The sequence below is a fragment of the Parambassis ranga genome, chromosome 2 (assembly GCF_900634625.1).
Source record: "Parambassis ranga chromosome 2, fParRan2.1, whole genome shotgun sequence".
Lineage (NCBI taxonomy): Eukaryota > Metazoa > Chordata > Actinopteri > Ambassidae > Parambassis > Parambassis ranga.
In genome coordinates this window covers 8,349,407-8,377,354 of record NC_041023.1, presented here as the reverse complement: position 1 = coordinate 8,377,354, position 27,948 = coordinate 8,349,407, and the positions used below count along the sequence as shown (strand labels likewise).

At 40.3% G+C, this 27,948-nt stretch overlaps 1 protein-coding gene across 1 annotated transcript in view; it reads right to left on the bottom strand.

Moving 5' to 3' along the window:
• Positions 1–27,948, bottom strand: part of LOC114431650 (dolichyl-diphosphooligosaccharide--protein glycosyltransferase subunit STT3B) — a 60,390-nt gene that overhangs the window by 8,558 nt on the left and 23,884 nt on the right. Inside the window, exons 2-9 of the mRNA XM_028399224.1 lie at positions 25,968–26,076; positions 19,469–19,756; positions 13,440–13,505; positions 8,194–8,293; positions 6,737–6,835; positions 4,542–4,688; positions 1,533–1,581; positions 723–877 (exon numbers count right to left, since the gene is read on the bottom strand). Coding sequence (XP_028255025.1) covers positions 723–877; positions 1,533–1,581; positions 4,542–4,688; positions 6,737–6,835; positions 8,194–8,293; positions 13,440–13,505; positions 19,469–19,756; positions 25,968–26,076 — 1,013 coding nt within the window. The remainder of the gene's footprint in view (positions 1–722; positions 878–1,532; positions 1,582–4,541; positions 4,689–6,736; positions 6,836–8,193; positions 8,294–13,439; positions 13,506–19,468; positions 19,757–25,967; positions 26,077–27,948) is intronic.

The following is a 27,948-nucleotide window of genomic DNA, read 5'->3' as shown; positions in this document are numbered from 1 at the left end:
CACTGCTGGAGACAGATGAGAAACTGTAGTGATGTGGCTCTGTCCAGGAGGCACTCATGCACAGTATATCCACAGAAAAAAAACTCTGACCTTGGTCTACATACCTGGGTATTATTTTCAACTTGTGCATATTAACCATAGCTCATTATTATAAATGACAGTAACAAAAGCCCAGTTAGAGATGAAAGGATTACGCCAGCTAAACTGACAAATAATGAATGAGTTCTGAACCATTTCAGAAAGCTCGGGTGCTCACGGTAAAAATCCCATTTATTTTCTCCACAGGCAATATTAGGTGACTGACAGCTGGAGCACGTGGAGGGAGTTGAATTATCTTAAAAGTTTCTAGTTGCATTAGAAAAAATCTGGTTCCTTGATAGAAAAGTCAAAGGTAGACGCTTCTGTCTTCGACAACGCACACGGCTTCCTGAATTTCAGTGAATAACATCCAATCACAGAGCTAAAAATTTGTTATGTGACACTAACTACTGACAGCAGCAAAAATCAGAAACGATGTTCAGAATATAATATGCAGCTTAAATGAACCTTCTTTGTTAATCTGACAGCATCTGTTGGTTTCATGGGCACCCTGTTCATGTTTCTCAGATCCAGTAATGTTTGCAATGGACAGGCATTCACAATATTACAAGCAAGAAAAGACTTCAGCTATCAGCAGAGTGTGGAGTAGTTTTTATAAACAGCAAATCAGAAAAATGTCCTACCAAATACACGCTCATCATTAATGTTCTTGATGCAGAACCACAGGCCTGCTGGGAACGTGCAGACCAGAATGTGGAGGTCAAAGAAGAAGGACACCCATGTCGTCGGCTGGTGCTCCGACACCGATGCTATGATGGGGATGTGGATCTTAGCATAGCTGCAGAGAGAGGGGGAGACAGACGGGATGTGATTCATGTCGAGTTGTGCGCGGAGTGTTAAGACAAATTATACAATACATCTTCCTGATGAACTCCACAATTATGAAGAAAAAAAAGGTAATTTAGCTCCTCCACATGCTTATAGTAAAATATGAACAAATTTAGCACAATTGATGAGTAATGTTTTATTTTTAGGCTGCTGGTTTCTAAACTGTGTTTCCTTTTATTCATTTTGAGCTTATGCAGCACTTTCCATGTAGTCTTAAATATTTCTCTCTCAAGTGTGATTACAGCTGGGGAAGAGAAAAAACACAAGCACATTAAGGAATTAGTATCAGCCTCAAAAGGAAACAGAAAAAAAATTATCCCATACTGCTTCAGTCAGCAAACTGGGGTGGTGGTGGTGGTGGGGAGGAGTAAGTGGAGGATTGATTGGGTGTGCTGAAATATCAAACACATTGCAGTGCGTTTGGAGAACACAGGGTGTCTGATGCTGTGTGGAAGTAAAGACAACAGCTCGACACGGCCTGCGCTGCGCTGTTTTCCCCTCTGAGATGTTGCAAGAGAGTTTACAGCAGACACACACACACACACACACACAATCTGAACAAGTGTTCCATCGACGGAGAGAGTGTGAAGGTCAGCAGAGCTTACCCGGTGTCCCAGAGAGAGTAGAAACGACCACTCCACGGAGCAATGTATCCTGGAGACAGAAACGGCAATCAATAGAGAAATAGTTAATGCTCTTAGTTTAAGCCTTAGAAGACAAGGCAAGTTTACTGAACTGAATATTTATATATAAACAAGACCAAGATGAATGGTGCCAGTTTCACCAAAAATATACCACAGCAGATTATTTAAATACTTTAATTTGCAACATAAATAATGTAATTATTTACTCAAAGGGACAGAGCAGCTTTAATAAACAAGAACAGAGAATATAATCTGGCCTATAGTGCAAGAGAAATGTGGACTAGAGATAATAGTTTACATCCATATCAGACCAAAGAGTCCACAACAATGTCAAACATTCAAATTCATTCATTGTGGCCATTCTTTTGGTGTAAATTGCAGAGTCTTAGAAATGTCAGCTGTAGAAATGTTTGCCCCTGTATAACTGAAATTAAAGGTGCTTGTGGGTCGCCCTAAGAAACAGGAGGTCCTATTTCTCTCTGAGGGACCTGAAGGATAAGAGATTAACACTGAGGAACTCTGTTAAGATTATTGTGAATTCTTAAATCATGGTCAAAACCATAAATGGAAATGAAATGACTACATAAATTCATGGAAATCTTAAAAATCTTTAAAAGCTCCTTGCATACTGAGTTCACCCCACACTAGGATAGACAGAGAGAAGAAAGTACAGACAACTTGAAAACACAGTGCCTTCTGGCAACAGCTGTTGACTCTGTGGAAGCATAAGATATATAGTACATTAAGCTGCTCTCAATCAGTTTTAAAGACTAAGCATATTGCCCTTTTAGAGAGGAGTAAAGAGGGCATTATGGTGTGATGTTTTTGGATTGCATTTGTTTTAAAGTTCACAGAAACAGCTTGGAAAATCTTGCTTAAAAAGCATAAAGCTGTTATTTTTTGGGGAAAAAAAATCATATGTGGCCAAAAGCCAAACTTTCTGTCAAATGTAGCTCCAACACCGAGAACGCCCTCCGTGGAGAACATGTCAATGCAGAAAATGCATTCTATTGATGCAACTTAATTACTTGAATTGACTTGTTTATAAATGTAACTGAAACCATTTAAGCTGCAAATTAAACTGCACAGGGCATTTTGTGCGCGCATACAAATGTCTTATTTTGGTTCGGCTTTGATCTGGAATACATTTCAGCGCTGAACCGTTGCCTGGGGGTCCCTCTCTCTCTCTCTCCCTCACTCGTGCACACACTCACATGTTCGCAGGCAACACAGACAAAGCCTTATCCACATATTTTGTGAAGTGTATGCATGACAGGATCAATATATGTATATTTATTAAAACATGTCAAATAGCAGCAAAAGTGTGATTTATTGATTTAACCGGCCCTGAGGAAAAAAACTGAGCATGCACAGTCTCACTGCAAAACTGGCACATCACCAGTCACCAACTCCAACTGCAGATCACAGCATTTACCAGATGAAGCCTCAACAGACTGGATGGCTGTGTGTACAAGAGTAACCAATCGGTTCTAAAGTAGGCACGCGACCAAGATGCCAGCATTACTGCACAGTAGATGCTATGTACCACCACAGCTCTTGTTACATAGTCCTGTGCAAAATAGATCTCTTAATTAACACCTTCAACCTCATGACACCATCCACTTTCTTGGGACCAATTTGAGGGAACATGAAAATAAGAAGCAAAGTCAATATTACACTTGAATAAATTCTTCACACTGGTGCTTTCATAATAAAACAGTAAGCTTTGTGCATCTGTTGAATGAGTAACGGAATCTTAACACTTGAGAAGGAGACAAATAAAATCAATAAACAGCAAAGAGGCAAATGTTCTGAAACCCCGAGCCCTGCGCTGCGGCCACAAGGTGAAAAGAAGTGGAGAAAAACATAACCAAGGACAAAGTTCACCCAGCTGGCCGCACGCATTGCAGTCAACCAGGCCATTCTTACACAATACATGGACAAGTTCACTTCATGCAATCCTCCTCCTCACTCAACAGTCCTCCAACATATAAAGCTGTTTTATATTTGTTTATTTTTAAATGTTCTGACAAACGGAGCAGCGATTAGAAACCCATTTGGGTGTTCTAGAGGCCACTCCATCAGGGGATAGCATTACGAGCACACTGTAACTTTTGGCTATAAAAAAACACAACAAAATCTAAAATGGCTGAAATCCCAGATCTGGATCGCTATCAAAATGTAGTCAACTGATCCGTGTACAAAAGCTAGCTGTGCACCAAATCCAAGCCAAATCCATTTTTTTTCCATGATAAGAACAGACAACAGTAAAGATATTACCCGCTTCTATTTTTATCTCACTATAATTTTTATATTAAACAGAATGTCAACTGCATTTTAGCAAACTTTGCAACATAACAGCAACTACATTTCACACTTCTGCTGTGTTTGCTTTATGTTAGCAGACACAGCAGTGCGTTAATTGATACAGGATTTTTTCTTCAATTTCAATTAGCTGTTTGTTTATGGTCAGTAGTTTATTTATTGATTTACGAGACGTGTCCTCATTTGCCAAGTCACAATATTGACTTGGAGATAACGGCTTACAAGAAGGGCTACAACTGATTATTCTTATTCTGAATTAATCTTTTCAATCGATTTAGCTTGCACACTGTGAGAAAAATATCTGACACAGTTTCCTGGAGTAAAAGTTGATATCTCAATTTCTTCATTTTGTCTGACTGAAGGGAAGCTAAAATGTAAAAATCTCACTATGCTCTCTGAACTGCACCAACGCAGTATCTGAGCAATCGTTTCGTTCCCGTCACATTTCTAGTCACTGCAGGCTAATTTTTCACTGTAATATAAAGTCCTGCACTGGGAACAGTGTCACAGTTATAAAGACATAAATCATAAAAAGAAAGTTAAATTTTATAACAGTGTTACAAATATTGGAGGAAAAAAGGGTAGCCATTTGCTGCTATTTTTAAAACCTCTGCATGCCAGTTTTTCCACTTTGGGTAAACATACCTGTGTATGTGAGATAGATCACTGTGAGGAAGACCACACAAGCAGCGAGAGAGACTCCGAGGAAGAAAAGTGTCTGGAACTCCTGTCTGGTCAGCCTGTCCTTGAGATACTGCAGGAAAGCATAGGCCTGGAGAAGTGCAAACACACCTGAGAAGAAGGAACAGGGGGAAAATAAAAAGGATGAGCAAACAAGGAAAGGCAGTCCTCTCTGAATATTTGAGGAGGACCTCATTGATTGATGCTGCCTCCTGCAGGGTACAAAGTGGGTTTACGTGTTTAAGAAGCACTGTTGTCATTTTTTGGCAGAAATCTCGACAAAGCAGTTCGGAGAATCCCCTCTGGCTGTTCACACAGATGTGAAAGACAAATACTGCAGGACAGCATATTTCAAATGCATGAGACAGATTTCTGTAAATAAGGCAGACTTCCCCTTATCTTTCTTTGGTCACACTTCTTTCCTTTTCCTCTGTCACTTTTCTCAGAGCTGTGTCTCTTGTTTGTGTGGTGAATTTGCTATATAAACATTGAAAATAGACAGGCCTGGTTTCTCTCGTTTTCATCACCCTTGCATTGACAAACCTTGTGTGAAATCACCCCACTCCTTTGCTGGCCCACTGCCACCCACAGCAGGTTTCACCCATTTCCAAGGTTAAGCCCCTGCCTGTCTCCTGGAGAGCCGCATGGTGCTAACATGCTTGTCACTCTACGCCACTCCGTTTTCCTGCCTCAGGGGCTGACATCTCGACGGTACCGACAGGTCTGTGGCTCTGTCACTCTTTTCCTGTCTCCCACTGTGCTCCATGAATGCATCCACCAGATGTTCAGAGCAGCTGCTACCTCAACGACATAAAAAAACACCCTTGCATTCTCTTGAGAGAGTGGGGAGCCAAAAAAATCAGAGAGAGCCAAAGATAATTTTTGGTGGTGCATTCTTCAAAGCCTCTCATAATGCTGTTTGTGTTGCAGACAACCTGGGAAAACAGGGACACTTCAACGTACACCCGCATTGGGTGAATTCTTCAAGAAGGCTGCTCTCGCCTTCCATAAGCTGCCACTAACCGTATATAAACACAGGAATCATACACATACATACACACCCATACATGCTGTCAGGCAGCAGATGGGCCCACTCAAGAGAGAAAACTCAACAAGCTTTAATAAACTACCCACAAGCCAAAATGAATAGTACTTAAAGTACTAAACCCATATGGGTGGCATGTGAAGCTGCATGCGTATTTCTATTCTGTAGTTGTATTCTAAATCAGTGTTCTCCTACAGACGGAGCGTGACTAACACCGTCAGCACAAGGGGATTTGATTCCTGCTACAGCCAAGCAATCTTAAAGTGTGTGTATCCACTACTAGGTGCTTTGGATACCAAGCAAGTACACAGTGTTACACCTTTGATAGATTAATGTTTGCAGCCCCGTAGCAGAAATGTGTTATGATGGCAGGCTGACATTAGAGCTCTAAAATATAATTTCTGGTGTGTAGCAGTTGCCCTAATTTGCCTGTTTGTGTTTGCATTCATGTACAGGAAACACTAGGCTCATGAGATGGCTAAATAAATGAATAGATCAATATCAATATATCCGTGACTAACCAATCTAACCTGTCTTCCAGTAGGCATAACATGTGCAAAGGTGCAGGATGCTTAAGTGTTTCTCTGGCTCTCTTTCTTTTTCCTTTTTTACTACAAAAAACCTTTTAGTTTTTATTTTACTCCTAACTGGTGCCTTTATAGGAGATACTCAGACAATAGAGGCTACAATTATAAAATGCTGGTGGGAAAAAAAAAACAGCCTCTAAACTTTATCTGATAAGGTAGCTGGAGGCTACACACACACACACACCTTTAACCACACCACAGGAGAAAAGTTGACAAAACAAGCCCTGCAGTGACAGCCTGAAACAAGGAATCATGTAAAGATCCAATGTTTGAGATCAAAGTAGCTTTTTTTGTTAAATGTCCACTGGAATCGGTGAAACCAGCGTCATGAGTTCATTAGGTGGTGGAAAAATTCTCATTACACCTGTGTGCATGTATTTATGAGACTGGGTTGTGACTGACTTGAAAGATCAAGCTGTGAAATTTTCTGAGAATCACTGGCTGACGTTCATGTCTAAGAAGGGACCCTGTTCTTTCAGGAAGCCTACAGGATTCACTCTTTGCAGGTAGACAAAAGTGAGACTTACCGGCAGCAGCCATGTGCTCACTGGTTCTGATTGGCTGGAAGCCGACGAATGGGATCTGCATTGACAGAATGAGGCCCACAATGTAGAAGGTGCTGTAAGCTGTGAAGAAGATGCAGGAAAACAAAGTGAGAAAAACAAGAAATCAAAATAAGCTACAGCACAAAGAAAAAAGTTTTTTCTACACCTTCACTTCAGTTTGGGTTCCACTAAGGGAAATCAACCACAATAGAGGTATTTAGAGTCTATTGATTTTTACTGTCGTACCTCAGAGGTAGTAAATACAAAATACCTAATCTAATGTCATTTACTGAGAAAATGGGAGCTGGCTCGGAGTGAGGCGACAGTGCTCAGAACAGTGCGACTCCCACCTTTGTAGCTTAGGGGAACCGATTCGCAGACACAGCAGCTTAATTAAGATTTCATACTCTTCCTGAAGAGTGCGCCTCGTTTTTAAGTAGTTGTGACCGCCCTCAGCAATCTCTCTCTCACACATCTGCTATTGACTCAAGACAGAAAGAGATGAATTGTGAGAGAACATAGACTGCAAGGCATTCTTATTAAATTTTTTCTTTTTTTTGTAAGAAGGCACCGGGCTATTAAATAAGGAGCTACATGTTGATGAAGATTCTCAGTCATCCAGGTCATTTTGATTGAAAGAGTTGAAGCGAGGCAGTTGGACTTGGTAGTGTTTTCTTGAAGACGTTTTGCAGCTCATCTACAAAAAAAAACTACACTTTTTTTCCATCTCGGGCAATCTAATCCATTGTTTAGGAACGGTTTGGAAATACAGCAGAGGAAGGTCAAAGCCCTCACACTTGTGGAGGGGCCATAGTTTATTTTCATAGCACTCCAAGACTACACTTTATAATTACAGTAGAGTAGAATATATAATCATGATACCTGACATGGTATCATTTATCTTGACCACGACAGGAGTACCTGCTACAAACCGACATGGCAACAATTGTGTACGTGACGGTGACACAGGTTCTCTGAGCCAATAGATAATGTGCTGGAGATGCCTTAAGCTCTGTGAAACTGGAATGTTCTCTGGGATAACAAAGCTACACTCTTCACCAGCACTGCCCGTGGTATTCGCAAAAAAAAAAAAAAACAGATGATCAGGTAGCAGGTGGCTGCATCTACTGTTAAGTGGTGTGTGGGTGTGTGGATGTCTGCACAACTAATGATGGAATGGCAGCGGATGTGAGGCGAGCGCAGGTATAAACTGAGCATTTGAGCTCGTTTCAGGGTCAAATAGTTAAGCAATGATGTTGGAAGAGGCATAGGAAAGAGGGGTGGTCTGTCTGTTTATTGCATGCATTTTATTCCAGCATGAGAGAGAACATTTGAAAGCAATCCATTTCAGCTGCTGTATGTGGAGGAGTTTCAAATATTGAGTCACGCTGTCATAGTTATTATCAGATGTAATTGCTTGTGTGTTGTGTGCAACTTACCAATATACACTCTTCTGCTGTAGCGTTGCATCAGAAGCAGCACAAACACATGTAGAGGAATCAAGTTGATAATAAACACGTAACCTCCCCATGCTGACACCTAACAAACACATACAAAACAACTTGTCAGTAAGAATTTTGCAGATGCACATCTACCTGTCGTTGCTCTTAAAAATATGCGGAACAACCAGAAATATAGGCTACTCCTTTCTTGTGTGTGTTGTTGGTCTTTTTTCCTAGAAACAGAGCCATTCTTTTTAGTTTCTTTCCTATACATACTACCGGTAACCCAATCAATGTTAATTGAATTCCAACACTTCTTTACACTGTTTAGGTGGAGAGTTAAACTGACACAATACATAATTCTCCTTCGATTCTGCATTTTTAATTATTCAGATTCAAAGATTCAAAGTTCAGGTCAGATTTGCCTCCACCTCCATAAGTCCAGTAGACACAAAAAAGTTGAATTATGCATGGTGTTAATTAGGCGTCAAACCCAATCAGGCCTGCATTAAAATGTTAATTTTTCATATAAAGGTCTGTGCGAAAGTGCAGATTATAATGTCAGCCACATGTGCACTTTCATCTGCAAGATGTTGAAGCCTGTGATTACTGTGGCTCGGCACTCCGGTAGGGAATCGACTTCTACAATCAGTTTTAACCCCTGGCAACACTGAGTACCCATGTGTACTGGACTCAAGCCAATAGGTGTTTTTAATTCAACGAGCCATCTTTTTACTGCCAATCACCTCAAATAATTGCATAGTGTAAGAAATGCATGATAACTAGGATTAGGAACCTTAAGAAGAGCCTGCAAGGATATCAACCAAATTACAGCATTAATACAGAGCACAGATTCACATGCATTAAACCAGTGCTCAATATCAGTCCCTGAGAGTGCATATGGGTGATAGTTGAGTATACTTTACAATATATAATATATCTAACCTGAAGAAACATTCAGTGAAACACAAATCATTTCTAGAAGCCGAAGAGTGCAATGATTTTTCGGCTTGCAACCTGGAGCCAACACTGATAAAGCAAAATTCCCCATGGAGACCTTAACTTCAAGTGAAAACTCAATCCACATCTGCAGGTAATTTATTTATCAACATGCCATGTAGTATGCTAAAAGAATATGTAGTCTACAGCCTCAGCATGACACCCATAGTGTATAAATTGCCTACTACTTAAAAGGGACTATTACAATATGTAAGCACTGCTGTAGTAATGAAGGCAATAAGACAATGCCACATAGTGAACATAGAAAGTGATATCCCACAACCAATAGTGAAAAACTGTCATGTCATTGGAATTTATATGAGCCCGCAATCCTATTTTCAGAAATCCTGTCTCACGCCAGATGTGAAGACATCTTACTGCCTATTCATTACTAGCCACAACTACAGAGCTATTAAAAATGACATATACAGATCCTATAAAAACTGAGCCATCATATTTTACATGTTAGGTGTAAAATGTGAGCTACATCCATAACTTTAAAAGCACCACTAAAATTATACCTCAACCGCTTTTTGAGGTCCGCTAAGTATCACCGTGGTGAATGTAGGGGCCATAAAAAACAACTCCACAAAAACATCACTGACAAGTTTTCAATTGCCTGCACTTGTCTAAGGCAAAGGGCAAATGGAGATGGTGAGAGCACTAGACAGAAAGACAGAAGAGGATGGAAAAAAAGTGAAAAAATGCAGAGAAAGTGTGGTGTTTAGAAACAGGAGATTTGTACTAGAATATAAGACCTAAGAGGAGGTAGAGACAGCAGAGAGTGAATGAAACAGGAAAAGGGATTACATATATACGCAAATTGTTTGATCCTTTATTCACAGCAGCTTGTCAGCAAGAGCCCCATTGCACCTGCTTAGAATGACGAAAAGAGCATTCATTTCACAGGAAAAACTAGCACATCATGTCTAATTGATAAAAGCCCTAATGCTGCATATTAAGGCAGAGAGCAAAAAACTCTAAATAAGTTCTTGCTGGTGTAATTATCTTTTGGCAGTCATTTGAATCTGTTCTCTCAGATGGTGACAGCCAATTAGTAGCATGTGAACCGTAACTTGAATGGATACCAGATATGACTTCAATTTGGACTCATTTTCAGTGTTGACATACGGATGGCTGATCACGTGTCTGTTGCTGACTGGCTGGGAACTAATTGAAAACATAACACTGGAAACTAGACTAAAGACACCATGTCTGTTACGTTAATTTTTGTAAGCATGCATGATGCAGTGAGGAAAACACAGCAGGAAGAAGAGGAAGTGTGGAGGAGTGTCTCAGAAGATAAACCAAAGTCCCTCTGTGACATTCAGCCAAAACTAACTGTAATTCAAAAAAAGCAGGTCCGGCACACTATATCTACAGCTGGCCGTGGTCTACATTCTCTTCTCAATGTGAAAGGAGAGTATCCAAGTCATATCATGGTCAGAAGAAGGACCCATCAATGTTAATTTTCCCCTAATGCAACAGGCTCTTTAAAATATTGATCACTCTGAGTAAGACTACTGAGTGAGTTGCATTATTGACTCAGACACAACACTTTTTCTAAAGTTGTTTTTCCCTTTGGATGGAGAAAAAATCAGTTGTAAAGCTCAATGCCAGGTCAGAGGGATGAGAAATACGGAATTAAAGATTTTTCATGATTTGCAGGAATAATTTACAAAGTTCACTTTTCGTCTAGTTGAGACAAAAACTCTTGATTAGCGTTTAAATATTGTTCGGGCAATTCTCTAAATTGCAGAAGCAATAGGGAGGAACAGAGAGACTCAGGTTTCCCTCTCTACAGCAATTTCCTCCAGCTTCTCCTGGGGGATCCTTAGCTGCTCTCAAGCCAGCTGGAAGATAAAATCCCTCTAGCAAGTCCTGAGATAACCCCAGAGGTTCTACCCAGCTGACCTTGTCTGCTAGACCTCTAGACTAGAGGGAAGCCCATGGGTTCCCAGGCAACCTCAACTGACTCATTCTCAAGCACCAGATCTATTCTGAACCTCTTGTGGCCATGGCTAATATACCCATCTCCTTGAATGTTGAATATCTTGTTGTCCTGAATAGCACTGTAACATTGTTTACAAAGTGTAATTTCATTGCGGTAGACAGTGGGGGACAGTGGTCCTTTGCCCACATTAGAGAACCAGGTAAATATAAATTACCACACCAAAATCTACTGTGTGTGTGTGTGTGTAAATGCACAAACGCACTGAAACACACATCTGAAGTTATGGCAGACAGCCCTCTGCCCAAGCCACAGGGAAACAGCACAGGGCAGGAATCAGAAACTGTTTGGAGCAAAGTCTTTCAGCTGTTATCGTTCCCTGCATTTCATACCGGGCTTATCTGATGACCATGGGGCCACTCTAAAGAGGATATAGAGAACACAGCGTGCAATGGTTTTGCTGTGTTTGTGAGTCCAAATATGTATTTGTGGGTATAAGTGGGGTCTGTTAAGGAGTCACTCTGAATAACAATACAAATGAAAAATAATGTACTGTTTATGTGTGCAACCAGTTGTTATCTGTGCCATCTCCGATACCAGCCAAGACTCTCTGGCACATACAGACTTTAAGAGGAAAATAAAAAGTCAGCTGTGCAGATCTAGATTACCTTGTTACCCACACCAATCAGCCATAACATTTAAACCTCCACATATTATATTATATAAGTACTATTTGAGTCACCAACACTGTACAAAAAATGGCTTTAGTCTCTGCAGATAATTTCCCCCTTCCACAAACAAAACATTGACTCATTATCATCCCTGAGGCCGTGCCATAAACATGGTGTAAAAAGTCAAGATAAGTTGCATAATTTAAACAATCACCTAAGGAGCCATCCACAACACACAATCAATAGTTGATTAAGCAAATGAGCTTTGGACATGCCCTGAAGTTACAGTTTCCTCTGCTCAAGGGGCCGTAGACACTTTAGAGGGAAAAATAAGCCAGTGCTTTTAGACTGAAACAAGCAGGCAGTGTCCTGCCTTTACACCATTCTCCACCCTGGGGGGTAGGGGGTGGGGGTTAGAAGAAGGATGCTGTGCAGCTACCAGAAGGGTTTGTGTGGCTCCTGTCCATCTCTTTTTAATCTTGTCCTTCCCTGTCCTCTCTCTCTCTCCTCTGATCTTACCAATGTCCAGGCCAATATCTTTCCTCTCTCTGTCTCCATATCGGCCTTACAAGAGTCACATTCAATTAAGTCCCAAGTGAAAACATAGTCTTGGCTATATCCTGATTAAAATGACAGCTTAAGGTGATGGGGTGACAAAAGAAATTAGGGAGGGCCCACCAGTGCACGCAGTTCTTTGTGTGCAAGGCTAAAAGAAACTGGGGGCTGTCAGCAACCTGGTGTTGCTGATAGAGATGTAGAAGCTAAGTTTGTGTCTCTGCAATAGGACTCATCTGCAGAGGTAAGGGGGCTGCAGATACAGACTAGCAGAACATCATAGGGAGGGGAGAGAGCAGCTGTGAAGGAGAGGGAATAGTAATAGAAGAAGGAAGCATGGAAACTCAATGTTCCCAACTAGGACAGTGTAGAAATTATACATCACCATATATTTTCTTTCTCCAATCTCATCCCCCCAATCCTTTACCCCGTTATCTTTTCACACCTCTCTATTCCTCTGTCTCCATTCTGTTCTTATCCTATTCATTTTTCCACCGCTCCCCTCTTTCCCCCTTTTCCCCCCCTTTTCTTGTCTCCCTTGTCCTCTCCCTCCCCCTCCCTCTGAATGCAGTGTGATCGATGAAGCTGGATTTCTGTAATCTGTTTCATTTGACATCTGTCTCACTGCCGGCCACAGAGATTTAGCCTGGAATGAGGAGGAAGCTGGAGATTTTCATAGGCGCCTATACTCCCTCGCACACAAGCAAACAATCTGTCGCTGAGGCAGTGTGCCTGGACTGTCTTTTTTATCTTATCTCTCATCAACCCCTGATGGGCTTCATAAATAATGCAGCTCAACTGCATATCTCAGTTTCCATGCATTGCCATGTCACTGCTGGACTTCACAGAAGACAGCCACTCTTAACAGTACCAACTCAGGGACAGGGTTTATTATCGTCTTCTGCTTCAGATTTGGAACACGAAAAGAGCTGTTAACCCTGAAATAAACCCCACAAAACTGCCCTAGAAAAAAGGGAAAATCTTCAGACAAAACTCAAAAGGTTGACTGTATAAAATAAGTTCTTGAGTCAATCTCTAATGTATAATGTTTATATGACTGTTCTTACCATGTAGAAATACGAGAGACAACAGCCAATGGTCCAGAACACAGAGCCCGTCTTCACTGATTTCACCTAAGAAGATAAACAGAGAGCAAACATAAGAGTCACAGTGGTTTGGTGGTCATGAACACTTTAACATAAAATAGGCCAAGTAGTCCAAGAGTTGTTTCAGGGACAGTTGAATCTACTCTCCTTCAATTACACTGAAAAAAATCTGCAGTCTCTTCTAAGAAAGGCTGCAATCTCTCTTTAAGATTCACCCTGGTTACTGCATCCACTCCTTACTTACGCACAGTAATATTTCGAAACTGTATAAAACAGACTTATGATACTTTAATAAGTATAGTATAATGATCACAGCAGGTATGGAAGAGCCAGCTGCAGTGAAGGAGAATTTTGGTTCAGACAAGAACATCTTGTAAACAAGCTCTCCTTCAGAATGGAAGGAGCTGATAAAGCAAGCAAGAGTACACAATAACATTTAGAAACATACAACAACAACAGAATCAAACATCAAACAACCAAATAATGGAAGTCACACTCAGCTGTGACCTTTTAAATGATCATGGTACCAAAGAGAATGAGGGTAGAGACAAGCTTTATTACACCCCGACATGGACCAATGTTAGCCCATTCAAATATCCAGCCACAGACAAACAGCTCTATCAAAAACTGTTTGATGGTCCTGTGAACTGTAGGTGCCATAACAGTGTTTGGTGATCTGTAGTTATTGGATTCTCCCCCAATTAGAAGACTTTCTACCAACCAAGATATTTTTGGTTTGTAGAAAAGGGAAATGACAGAGTTTAGTGCCTTGTGGTTCTGCTTGGTCTGGCTGACGAGACAATTAAGCCCCATTCAGATAAGATATTTTTCTGTAGGCAAGACAGGGTGCATTTAATATTACATACCCTAATCAGTGATCTTAATCCTGTCCCGAAAAATGTGTCTTAGTAATAATTACAGCCCCAATTTCTGACAGTTTTACAGCAAGTTCATCAGAGTCGATAATTATAATCAAAATAAAAGTGATACTCTGACACTGTCAAAAAATAGAATTTTGACAATTGATGCTACAGAACCAGGGAAAACTGCTGCACCAAAAACAGCTGCAGAGAAGTAGTATTCCATACAACTCATATGCAGTCGACACAAAAAAACTTTAAAATTAAAATAAATTTAACAAACATTTGTTTATTTAATCAACAGAGCGATTTCAAACAGTGACTTAAATCATTGATCAATTACGAAAACACAAAAACGGTGAAGGGGTACTTTGTGTAAAATGCCGAAGCCACTAAACACTTCATAATTGTCTTTTGTTTAAAACTGAAAACAAGCATTATGACAGAATAGTTAACAATGGATTCAGCACAAACTGATGTGTTGTCCTCAGACAATATTTCTACTCAAGCCAGTCAAAATCTGGGATGCAGGCTTGTGTTGTCCACACAAGCCATGTTCAACTGGTGCCTCACCCGCTGATCTCTTTGTGAAGACACACAAGTCACAGTGTGATACCAGTCTAGCTAATTAAATGTGAGCTGAGTGAAAGAGTGGAATACAACAATGTAAGCATAGTGCACAGGGTTAGAGCAAAGGAAGAGGGCTGTGCAAGTGCATGTGTGTACATGGTTGTCTTACGAAGAGCCGAAGTGTTTAAAAAAAAAAAAAAAAAAGCAGCTCTCCTGTGTGTGAGAGGATTCAATTATAGATTATGGGAGCATGTGAGTATGTGTGTGTTGGCAAGGGGTGGGGTGAGGTGGGGGTGAGGGGTAAACACAGAGATTATGCGAGTGGAGTTGAATGGGTTATTAGCGGATAAAATGAAGGAGTTGGATAATGAAGATTGGGTTGAGACTTGAGAGAATAGCTCTGTGCCATTTTTTGCTGTGCAGACGAAAGGACGAGTAACGAGAGAAGAGAGTGAAAGAAAGGAATGAGCAATAATGAGATGCAGGAAGAGAAAGTAAGGTGGGAAGAACAAGAAAGAGGAGGCAGAAAGCAGAACACAGCAAGAGCTAAACAATGGAAGGGACAAAGAAAGACAAAGACAATTAAAGAGAGACGAGATGGAAGAAGGAAGGAGAGGAGGAAAGGAAAACGCAAAGACAAATGTGGGTAAATGAGACTGATAATGGGAAGCAGTGGTGCATGGCCAGGATGATTGTTTTTCAGGGTCCTTGCCAAATAGAATAGAGGATGTGAGTGGATGGGGATTTTTTTTTTCAATAGCATTGTTCTGTTGATGACATGTCATCTTAAGAGGCAGTGATGGCTGTCGCGAGGAACACCTGCCTCACTTGGAGACATATTGTCCATATACGGAAGATGACAAGAGGCCATTATTAGTGATGTAGAAAAAAAAACAGCTGCCTCTAACACACCCTGATACACACACTTAAGTGAGACAAATGGTTATGACAACGCCTGAATTAGTACCAAAAAGTTAAATGGTGACGCATATAAAGATGAAATAACCCTTTAAAGGTGTTGCCATTTTGGTAGCAAAGAGTCAGGGGACCTTTACTCTTGCAGAGTTCTTGTGTGCATCTTGTAAGCAAGTCCCTTTCATGGAACTGCAATTTTTGACAGTTGATGTTGTTGTTTTCAGGCTCAAAAAGCTTGGTTATGACCTGACGCCATTATCATCATCATCTTTAAATCATATTAGTCAACACATTTTCTGATAGATTAATTCAGGAAAGAAGCCTCATGTGTAAGTATCATCTCTAAGAACAGCAAAAGCAAAAAAGAAGGTTTTTTCCAGAGCATTATGCCATAACGAAGATCATCCTGACTGAGTGCAAAGCCACAGCTCACCTCAAGTTCACCTCCTCAGTTGACTGCAGCTCTGCTGAGCTTGCAGTCTCAACTCATATCAATTCAATTTTCTTTTCTTTGCTCCCTTTCCAATACAATTACCAATATAAATTAGCGAACTAGAAATAGATGTCTACGAGTCATGAGCTGCCTACCTATTCGTTGTTTTTACTCAGACATATATTTACCGTAATCCTTTCTGACTTACAGGACTAAAAAAGTGTGTCGGTGGTAGGAGCTTACACAGATGAAATATTTCCTTAAAGTGCTATTTTAGCTTGTATGCAAAAACCCAGTGTAGATGTTTAGCTTTCAGATTTGCATGGTGTAAGTTTAATGTTTGTAAATTCTCCCAGTGACTGGAACAGCAGTTTGATTTCACTCTGTTGAACCAGTACACAGACAGTACTGGTTCAACAGCCAGTACTGTTGTACCAAGACTTAAACTGTGGACACAACAGGCATCCTCGGGCAGCCACCTGGATGCTGAAGTGGAGGTCACTGCCAGATCAGTGACAGCAAGTGGGTTCAAAAAAGGGCCATGGAGCTGTCCGCGAGCATACTCCACCACAGTGACTCACACTACCTTGAAACCAGATGTAGAAGACGCATCCATGTATGATTTGACAAAGCACCGGGGATGGCTAAATCCTTGGATGAATAAAAGGTCCATTCCAAGCCGGCAGCAAGTGCAATGCCAGGCTTTTTACACTGTGACAAACGGGAGTGGGGCAATGGCATGACGACATACCTGCATCACTACTTTGACCTGGATGAAAGCTTCCACTACACAGCGTGTCTTTACACTCAAGCATAAAAGGAAAGTAGCACCTTGAAGGTTAAAAAAAAAGGACAAACAGCCCATGAGCTACTATTATTACACAAGGCTGCCTGTAACATGCATAATAAAAGAATTATTCTGCTTATTAAAAAGTAAATGTCTGCCTACTAATCAGCCCTTTTAACAATAGGCCCCACTGCCATTCAAACTATAAATTATATACAGGAAGTTTTAGAATTTAAATGACACTGTAATAACACTGATTATGGAAACTAAAGCACAATTTTAAACAAAGGCCTAAAAAACACTTTTCGTGCTCGCCAACATTCTTCCAACTCCAATTTCCCTTTAGTAACTGTCAAAGCATATGTATATGTATATAAAACACCTTTAACGTTCATTTGAAGCGTCACAGACACATCTTTATGCACACACAGGCGATGTGAAAAATAATGACAAGCTTACTTTCAATGTTTACTAATTAAACATCTGCGATGATCAGGAGAACATGTCCTTGCATTTCTTGCGTGGATAGTTCAGGCTTAGCAGTAGAATTTGTTACGGAGTGCTGTGCAGTAACTGCCTCCCACAACAATGAGCTAAGACACATTTATCCTGAATGCTGATGTCAAAATACACATCTGCATAATTGTGCGACTCCTGCAGACTTTACACTGTTCCGAACAGTGAAAGTACTTCTATCAGCAGCAGGTGGTCTCATTACACCGCTGGTAACAATACAATACAGTTTTAAAAATAAGTAGGTTTCATTTGTCTGCTAGATTTTTGTGACTCGAGTTCACTGGATTGTGAACCAGCTACAAATAATATCTGCCTACAACCACACGGCTACAGTTGGGTCAATAATAGACATGGCTTATATGTACAAGCCTCCACTGGTGCCAATAGGATTGCGGCATTCCATCATGTAGTAATCTTTTTTAGATAATACCCAAGCTTTCAGGGATAAAAAATAAATAATATCCTTTGCAAAAATGCATTGAACAGCACAAGACACAGAGAAGCTCAACACACAGAAAGCAAAAGATGCCAGAGCTGATGACAGCATCGCAACTGCACCGAAACAGGAGGACATCATGATTCTGTTTACAGCAAGCATCAGTTCTGGGGCAGAAAAATGAATCAATGCTGCTGTTATTTTGTTTTTATATGTGATGTCTTTTGTTGTCATAATGTTTTGTTATAAATGTAAACAACGAGACAGCTAAATAAAGCACTAGCAGGTTCAATTTTAATAAATAAAACCCATGCAAACTCTTATCAGTTTAGCCTTAGGCTTGATCTCTTTTACATTGATACAACTTGCTGTCATTTAAGTATTCTTCCATATCCATTCAGTACCTGACAACCTGTGCCAGAGTACGGGAAAATGAGGCAATTTAATTAATAGAAAATGATTTTACAGACTCAATGGAATGATGCGATATACTGTATTAAATGAAAGCATGTCCAATAAATCACTTTCAAGTCACTTTCCTCAGTAGCATCTGTCAATAATCCACATGAATTACTATAATATTATTCCAGTTTTTTAATGTTGAGAGAAGTCTGGTTGAATGTAAAGGATTGATTCTGGTTATCTGGACAAATTCTACTGTATGTTTAGTTAATTCAGAGTTTAAAAAAATATATACAACTGAATAGACACAACTCAATGCTCACAGGATGAAAAACTGTCCTAAATTCTTGTCAAGGTCAACCCTAGTAACACAGAAGAAGAGGATGCTGATAAGATTGTTTGCAAAGCAGAGCTCCTCAATGTCTTTCTCTCACACACAAACACACACACACACCATGAATTTATAGTAAGGGCTGCAGGGTCCTAAGACAGATGCTGATGCAACTGAAGGGTGGACAGACTAAAGTAAAATCTTCAGCTTGAAAAAGCCTTTTTTCACCATTTCAAAAAATATATGGCAACAGCACAGTAGCTACAAACCTTCCTGCAAAGCCTGTAAACATCTGAGCAGTATTCAAAAGAAACCTTTCCCTTCTCATCTGAATCACTTCATTTGGTCAAGGTCTACTTTGCAGCACAAGAATAAACCGGGTAAAAAGTGTTATTCATAAAATAAATATAAAAGCATTGAAAACAGTAGCACTGCAAATACAATAAGGTAACAAGATCGGCTGATTTTTGTGTTAAAAAACAAAAATCTTACACCTTTCTCAAATACATGAAGTAATTTGGTAGGGGAAGGAGGGGGAGTTTAACCTTTAACTGGAGGTCTTTTCAATCTGCTCTTAAAGGTCATCCTATTGTCAAGGTTCTACAGTGCAGCACATTGTTTCCTAGGCTCCACATCGGCAAAGATGCCTTTCAAGGAAGTGGATAAATAATTCAGCATCGGAGTTTTCTAAAATGCAAAAATAGTGCTACTCCCCTAAATCCATTGTTCAGTGTACATACCCAGAGGTAGTAGGTGAACTGCAGGGCAAAGATGGCGATGCCCTCATTGTCAAAAGATCCAGCAACTGAGCGGGAGATATATCCAGGGACAATGGCAATGAAGCAGGCTGCCAGCAGTCCTGCACCCTGGTTCCATAGCTCCCGTGTCAGCAGGAAGGTGGAGATGGCAGTCAGGCCACTGAAAACTGGAGCCAGAAAAACACACACATCTCGGATGTGGACTGTGATGTGGAGCAGGTTGAGAACGTAGTGGATAAGGCCTGCCGTCACCATTAGCCCAGGGTATACCTAAGAGAAGGGGCAGAGAGAAGGAGTGAAGTGTGAACTGCAATTTTGAAGGGTAAATGCTAACACAGGGTAAGCTAATGTGATCAAGTGAGTAAATCATCTTTTGAATGAAATCAAGCAGTAGCCTCATAACCAGAAAACAAAAATGCAAAACAGCAAATAACATAAATACACACAAGTTTACTAGAAACAAAAGGAAGTTAGAGATAATTTTTCATCAGGGGTCAGTATTTGCACTGGGCATCTTTAGGTAGAGTCGAGTAGCTAAGTAACAACAATTAGTTGCCAAATGACTAATGTGACATACATTTGTAAGAACATGCTACATCTCTGGAGAACTACAGAAGTAGTGCGGCCAATACACAGATGTATTATGTTCTCCTGCCACATTTCACCTTCCAGCAAAGTCTGAAACCAGTGGAAAATGGATAAACATATAATTCAAGATGTATCAAAAATCCATTGAGAACTTTGTGGCTTCAGACATACAAGTGTGCAACCATATAAAAAAGGACCACAAAGAGGACATTTTAGACATTTTCAATAAATAAAAAACAGTTGACCTGAGTATCCATACACACACTCACACAAAATAAGCAGAGGTTTTTGGCACTTCCAGCATTGGCTTATTAATTTGAAGCAGGTCTTAGAAGTTGTCCCTTGTTTCACACCAGTGTCAATCAATTTTTTGCTTGGATGCATCTGTTGCCATGTATGGTGTTGCTTAACACAAGAGATATCCCTTCCGCCCTCTCCTGAATTGAAGCTGAGGCCTAGTGGCCCTCTCTCGTCTATACATGAGAGCAGATCCAATTAGGGCCTGGTTCAGTACACCGTGGCTGTCTCAAGTAGAAAAGCAAGGTTATGTTCAACGTGTGACTGTTCCCTAATGTGTGCTTGCTGCAGCTGCCGTCCATACACTGCTGTTAATAAACTCAGGTCTTCACGTCACTAATTGGCTAGTGCCTAGGAGACCTAAGCTTTACCAGCCAATCTACTTCAATGAAAATCAACCATGTCTTCCCTCTTGGCTCTGAGGATTGGACTCTGTCTAATGGAGCAGAGTTCTGCCATTTACAATCCTAATCTTGTAATTATTACCAATTTTGGACTTTACAGTAGGCACCCTAAAATATTACACATATGGCCAGAAACTGTGGTTTGGCTCCATTAAAAAAAAACAATTACATAACCTGCCCATTATGGAAAAAACTGACAAAAGCTGTTACCAAAAATCTGCATGACTCATTGTCCTTATGACAACAAAGAGGGGTTGATTGGCTTGACAGCGCAGTGTTGTTATGAACTGTCACATTAGAGAAGCCTTCCCTCCTTGTCTCTGGCTCAGGAGAAAGACCAACTGACAGTTGTCCTCTGGGAGTAGAGGGTGGGTGGGAGTGAAAGGGAAATAAAAAAATGGGAAATGGGCAGCTGGACCAGTCTAAGCAGAAAAAAAAAAAAGCACTCAACTGTCACATTAACTGATATCGGCTCATCTGTCTTCCAAATGGTGTGACCCATCTGAGTGCTTACAGACTTAATGCTATCATACACAATTAATGAGGACTGTCGGGATCATAGGAGGGGGACAGGGTAAAGATAAAGGCTGGAGCAAAGAATAGAAGCAGAGTGGATGTGTGAAGGGACAATGAGAGTGGAGAAAGTGAAATCTAAAAAAGCAAAGAGGCTGGAGAGGAAGAAGGAGAAAGGTGATAGATCATATATATACATATATATATATATACATGTTTGTCATATATCATAGATGTTGAAAGGTGACACAAGGTTGGTCAAACAGAGTGCTAGCAGGTAAAAGGGTGAATGCAAAGGGAAGCATTATAGTCACAGTAACACAGAAATGGCTTTACGACTTCCTCATATATTGTCAATCAGTAGAATATCGGACTATAGACTATGGACTATGACTTCATTATTCCCCAGCACTTGCCTAAACCCCCACATGTTTTAAAAGCACAGCCATGATGTGAGTAAGAGATCTCACACATTCATTTAATGATTTCGAAAGCAGTGTAGGAGTGAAATGTTCTTCTTCCCTGAAATCTGTCTATGTTCAGAAAATTCTCGTTCAGTCATGCAAAGAAGTATAATCTTCACAATTAAATGAGTGAGTGGATTTCTGCCACTCTGGCGACTGTTGTCATGGTGTCTTTGAGCAAGGCACTAGATTGTTGCAGATAATGTGACAACTGAGTGGTATTTAAGCCAATTCTTTCCTTGGACTCCAAGGCAGAGTCTTTAGAGTCCAAATTCTCTATCTATGGGTTTGGACTGTCAGTCAGACAAAATAAGACATTTGAAGAGAATTACATTTATTTTTCTAACTGATAGAAAGTTAATGTAAGTTCTTAGCATTGCTCTGTCAGCTCTCCTAGATCCTTCCTGCATAGATTTGCATGTTATATGCAGACATTTGCATTCGGTATGGCCGTTAGAACGACCCTTCCAGCTGCTATTGAAATCCTGTAAGGCGAAAAGTCATTTGCCATCTGGCATTAAACTTACATATCAAGTCCACAGTGAATTACTGTTTAAGGTTTAGACTGAAAATGTAGATTTTAAATAAACAAAAAATGGCTAGTGTATAGTCCTGTTTTTAAACAAGCCACATAAATACCTCAGATTATCTGAGCACTGTAAGGTCTGGGACAACATTTGAGTAACAGCATTTGTTACCGGTGCATTTGTAGGGGACTATTTTCAGCTTACTACCAAAATACCCAATTGTTAAGCAAGGGAGCATTTACAACATCAAAATAAAGGACTAGAGACAGACTCCAAATAAACCACAACAATAATGCATCATGGTAAGGCACCGAGTGCATCAGTGAGACATTAATAATGATGTAGTTTGGTGGCAAAGTGTAAGCACTAAGAGAATATTAATAATATCAAGCTATGTTTCACACAGTGCCTATTAGTAGGACAGATGTGTTGCTCTTCATGCTTTATGAATGATTTTGTGAATTTCCCGAAAAATCAATACAGCCAAAAATCAAATTAATTCTTCCTCAAGTCTGACTGGGTTTCGCTTCCACAAACTAGGACTGGCACAATGTGGTGATAATAATTTACAGGAACTGTCCTCTACAAAGACCATTATTCTTTACTCTTTTTTTGCTTTGCTGTGCTTGTGTTTCTGGAGTTAGGTACTTTTTTCTCCCCAGGAAAAGGCAATGAACAGGCTTTTACAGGGATTTTGTAGATACAACACCCCTCAAGTAAAAGCTACTGCCATATTTGAAGAAATTTCATCAAGGCTTTCCTGAGATATCTGAACGAACAAACCACAAACCTAACATCTCCAGTACAATACTTATCCCCTCACAACATCCCGTTTCTCTAATGCCACTGTCATTCTGCTTTCTGGCATGTTTCTTCAGATACTACAGTTAGGTGAGGAAAACAACACATTAGCTCCACTACACAGGTACAGTAAATTCAGCAGCATAAGTATAAATTATTGGTATTGATTATCAGTCATTTTTATAATGTCACATACAAAAGGTATACAAGTAACTTAACTCAGAGGCAGTGAGGCAGAAAACAATCATCTGTTGACAGTTTTGAAAATAATAATGTTGCAAGGACAGCGTGACCTCTGTAATTGCTGAGACAGTACAAGGCATACCTCAGGGCCAGAAGAATCACTTCATAAATTATACACACTAAAATCGCTGGAGTCACACTTTATAGCCACTCATCTATACACTTACAACAGAAGGACATGAGAACTAATTTATCTTATTCTCCTTCAGTTTAAGTTTGGTTTTCACCGTGTAAAAAACAGCAAAATCTTCGGCCTTAATGGCTAAAATGGATTGTTCAGAGCAAAAATGTGTATTTCCTTGAATTATTTAGGTAGGGTAACATCCCTTATAATGGCCCCTAACCCATGACCTTTTTTTGTTAACTTGTTTGACTTAAGGAAAGTCTGCTGACTACATTAAAATATTTTAAGTCAGGTTCAACTAGTAGAAGGAAACAGCTAAACAGTAAAACTACATTAGAGCAGAGAATAGTTTTGCATGTGTGATGAGCCATGTGGGATTTACTACTTTTTTCTTATTACATTAAGAAATGACAATAAAGGAGTAGAAAGGGAGGATCTGGGCTGGCTATGCTTTTCTGTATGCAGAAGACAATGCTCTGTGCAGCTCAGGAACCTTGAAAATGTCATGAAAATTAACTTAAGACTATATGCATTCCAATTCTGATTACCAGTTTAATCATGAGTTTCAGCTTCCACCCTCTGAGTAAAAGGCCTAAACTAAGTGTCCATGTACTGTAACAGAACCAGCACATCTATTATTACAAGCTAGGCTTGTCATATGCAATTACCATTAGCTGATGGTAATTGCTTATGACGGATGAATGCTGATGGATGGGTTTAGGATTTTAATTCCTTGAGCTTCTTGCTACATAGTGAAAAGTACATTCAAACATCAGCATGTAGATGGCTAAAGCTCCTGCCCCCAACCATCTGCTTGGTGCTGTAATGATAACAGCAACTGATAGGGATGCACAGCATTAACATGTCTTGGTGTTTCAACTATGTGGAAGAGCTCCCCAATCAGCCGGAAAGAATGTGTTTATACAGCACAGAGACGGGGGGGAAAAAGGAAAAGTGTAGAGTCAGACTACAAGCACAAAGGCTATCTCAGCATCTTAGCTGGAGTCAATAATGGAAACATGGTAAAAGACATTTCCACTTGTAGAGGGCACCAAGGACCTGGATTATTTATTACTGATGCATCATTAGATGGAGTGCAATTACAGCTCAGAGTGCAACGCTGTGTCCATGAAGCTTGGTAAAGAGAAACGAATCAAGGTGGAGTTCTTAAAAAGGCAAGGGAGACTATTTAACTTACACAGGCCTCACAATTCACAGGATGCAGGGCTAAGAAGATGAGGTTGGGGAAAACGATGCATCATATAGCATCTTTCACAGAAAAGGTTTAACGTTTCACTGTAGTTGTTGCCAGTAAGGAGGGAGGCCATGACAGCCAAGGGGAATCTCTCGAGTTAACAGTTCACTGTTACGACTGGATTGTGGCTTAAATCCATGCAGCCGGGCAGAGGCTTATAAGGCTCTCTGGTATCCCTGAACTGCCTTGGCTAACCCCAGATAACCCTTGAAACACTCCTTTATGGTAGACATGGGATTGTTTGGATACACAACAGTTTGTTTTATCTATGGCTTTAGGGTTTTAATTTCAATCTCATATACAATGGATTGACATAATAGACTAGAGAATAGTATATAGCAATATCAATGTATCCTAGTCTTTATTTTAACCCTGAATCAGCAATTCATAAATAATTTCTAAGAATTTTTAAGCTAGGTGGATTGTGGAATGCCTAGGATCTATTATTGTCATAAGATCCTCGTTTCTTTTTGCCTCAGTCTTACATAGAACTGTGATTCTACTCAAAAATGCTTTTTGGTGTCTGAGATCCTCACACTATCCCTGAGATGAGCCCAGAGACTGTGTAGACAACTCCAGTTCCTTTGACAGTATCAGCAAGATTTCAGGTTGTTTCCACTCTTTCACATGAGCCAGCAACTACCACAGTACCACAGCCTTAGACTTAAGTTGCTGACTCTCATCCCACTTTTAAGCCTTATAGCAAAATAAACTGACTTGGATAATTTGTGTTCAAACCTAGGCCTTTCAGCAGCCAGGCAAAAAATCTTTAATACTATTGTAAGGCATGAGTCTTATACCTGTACAAATGTAAGCCATGCCTTTGTCCTGTTGCACTATTATTTATGTGCATAGAGGACTGAGGCTGCTTTGACAACACAAAAGAAGCATCTTTGAAAATTCTGAATGACGGACCCCCTAGTAGAATAGAGTGTTCTCTGGATGACAAAACACCTTCCACAGAATTTGATGACATCCTTGAAATTCAGCCATAACACTAGACTTCAAGAAACAGTAAATCAATGGGAAACATTGTAAAGGATAAAGAGCAACTCAAAGGTAGGAAACCACTATAAAAGCACAGACCATTATCTTTAAACAACAGTGATAACTTCTTTAAACTCAGGTCAGACAATAGTTTGTAATAATTTTATTGCAAATTCAGATGCCAAAACACATTTATAGACAACATATTTTTATAGCTCTCTGGAAGTGACGCAGAGTGAAGAAAGGCTTCACTGCTTCAGTTAAGATGAGAAACTTACTGTGCCACCAACGATCCTGCCCAGGGGGTACCATGCCCTTTCATCAAACCAATTGAGGAACTCGAAGAAGCCATTGGTGGTGAGATGGTGTGTTGATCTGTAGTTAAACCTGAAGCAAAACAATAAAAAGAGAAGAGGAAGGAGGAGATGAGGAATGAATACAAGGCAACAGAACAACCACACACACACCACGCACAGCATATATTTCCATTTGTAGGCCAATTTAATATGTGTTGAGGAAAAAACACTTGTGGAAAGAATAGATTACTTTATTTACTTCTCTGAGGGCGGTAAGCATTGATAGGCTGCAGAGAGTCTTATTAGAATAGGAAAGATAAAGCCACCATTCACTGTGTGAGTCTTTGTGCTGATGCCAACAACTCTCAGGTCAGCCCTCAGTTACAAAAATTGTGAAATGAAGGGCTTTTGCCCACAGTGGCATTTTTCACAACAAAGCTTGCTTATTGTACAGATAATTCCACTTCCAACACTGGCATGTGCTGAAGTGAAAAAGACATTAAAAGGAGTCTGGTGTTGGAGGAGAGAAATAATGACCAAAGGAAGAAAAGAAGCAGAAGAAGAGGAATATCACTGCAAACAGGCCTTGAATCACACTGCAGCTGTGGTTAGCCAAAAGGATTGGAACACTGTCAACCAGCAAAAAGACAAAAACTGACAGAAGACTGTTGCCAAAAGAGAAGGAAGCAACTGCTAAATTTTCAAAGGCAGCTTCTTCACGTACCAGCTAATTTATGGTATGTACAGTAGCTCTTATACCTTATATGTAGGTATAAAGCACAGCTACTTGCCAAGGCACAGTTATCTGTAAAACCTTCTAACAAAAAAAAACTGTTGCACAGTATTTGTGTGACACGTTGCTATTCTATTATGGCCACTTATGACTGGCCCCAGAAGGCAAATCAATCCCCTCTTTCCTGTCATGTTTACATGTCCAACTTAAGGTAATGGTAATGAATGACAAAAGGATGCCGTCTGTGATAAGTTACTAGCAGTCTCTCTCAGACACCTGAGTTCCCCTCACACAGCTTCTCTTCCCCAATTTTAACCTCATGTTACACAGATTCAGGTGACAGCCAGAGATTCACACTGAGCTTCAAAACTGCCGTTTGAGAAACCAGTGGGTGACATCCCCGAGGGTCCATATCCTACTCCAATCTACAAACTAAGTTTCCTTTCATACAGCCTGTTCAGTGTATGACTGTTGCATCTTAATGGTCTTTATGTACAGTATGGAGTTTGAACAGCAGGACACATGTCAAAGATTCTCAGTCATTCAGGTCGGTCATTTTCATGGTGGGGACTGAATACTAACAGGCATTGCACCTCTTATAGGGGTCTTGAAAAGCTTAAAAAGGAGCTGACAAGAGGTGCTCCACAGGCAATTGCATTACTCAGCAACCTGAGGACTGATAGTCTGAATCGGGGCACAGAACAGACTAGGACAGACAAACTATCTGGCTGGAACACAGATGTCACACAGAAACAAATACACAGCCAGTGTACCTGTTGGTTTCTCTGCAGCACTTCCACCAGGGAAATCCTATTTTACTGCACAGAACATACAGTGGCCAACAAAGCCATTTGTTGTCCAGACAATGCATTTGTTTTTTTCCAGTGTGTGAGTGCTTTCTTACGTACTGATGCATGCAAAGAACCACAATGTTACCAAGCTACAGAGGCAGCCAAGTGTGAGAGTTCTACCACCGAGGGATACTAAGTGTAGGTGGAACTGGCCAGCCAGCAGCCACTACAGTCTCATTGTTCTGCAGCTGTCAAATCGTAGAGGCATAAACAAAGTGTATTCAAAGAAACATTCGAAAAGAAAACTTTGCATGCTGCCAACCCACATCCACAAAACTCACTTTCCAATGATCTCATGGACAGCCGAACAGAGTGCTTTATCTTTGCCCTTGTCACTTTGATGGGGCGGATAATGTAGCTGTGATGGCCACATTAGCAA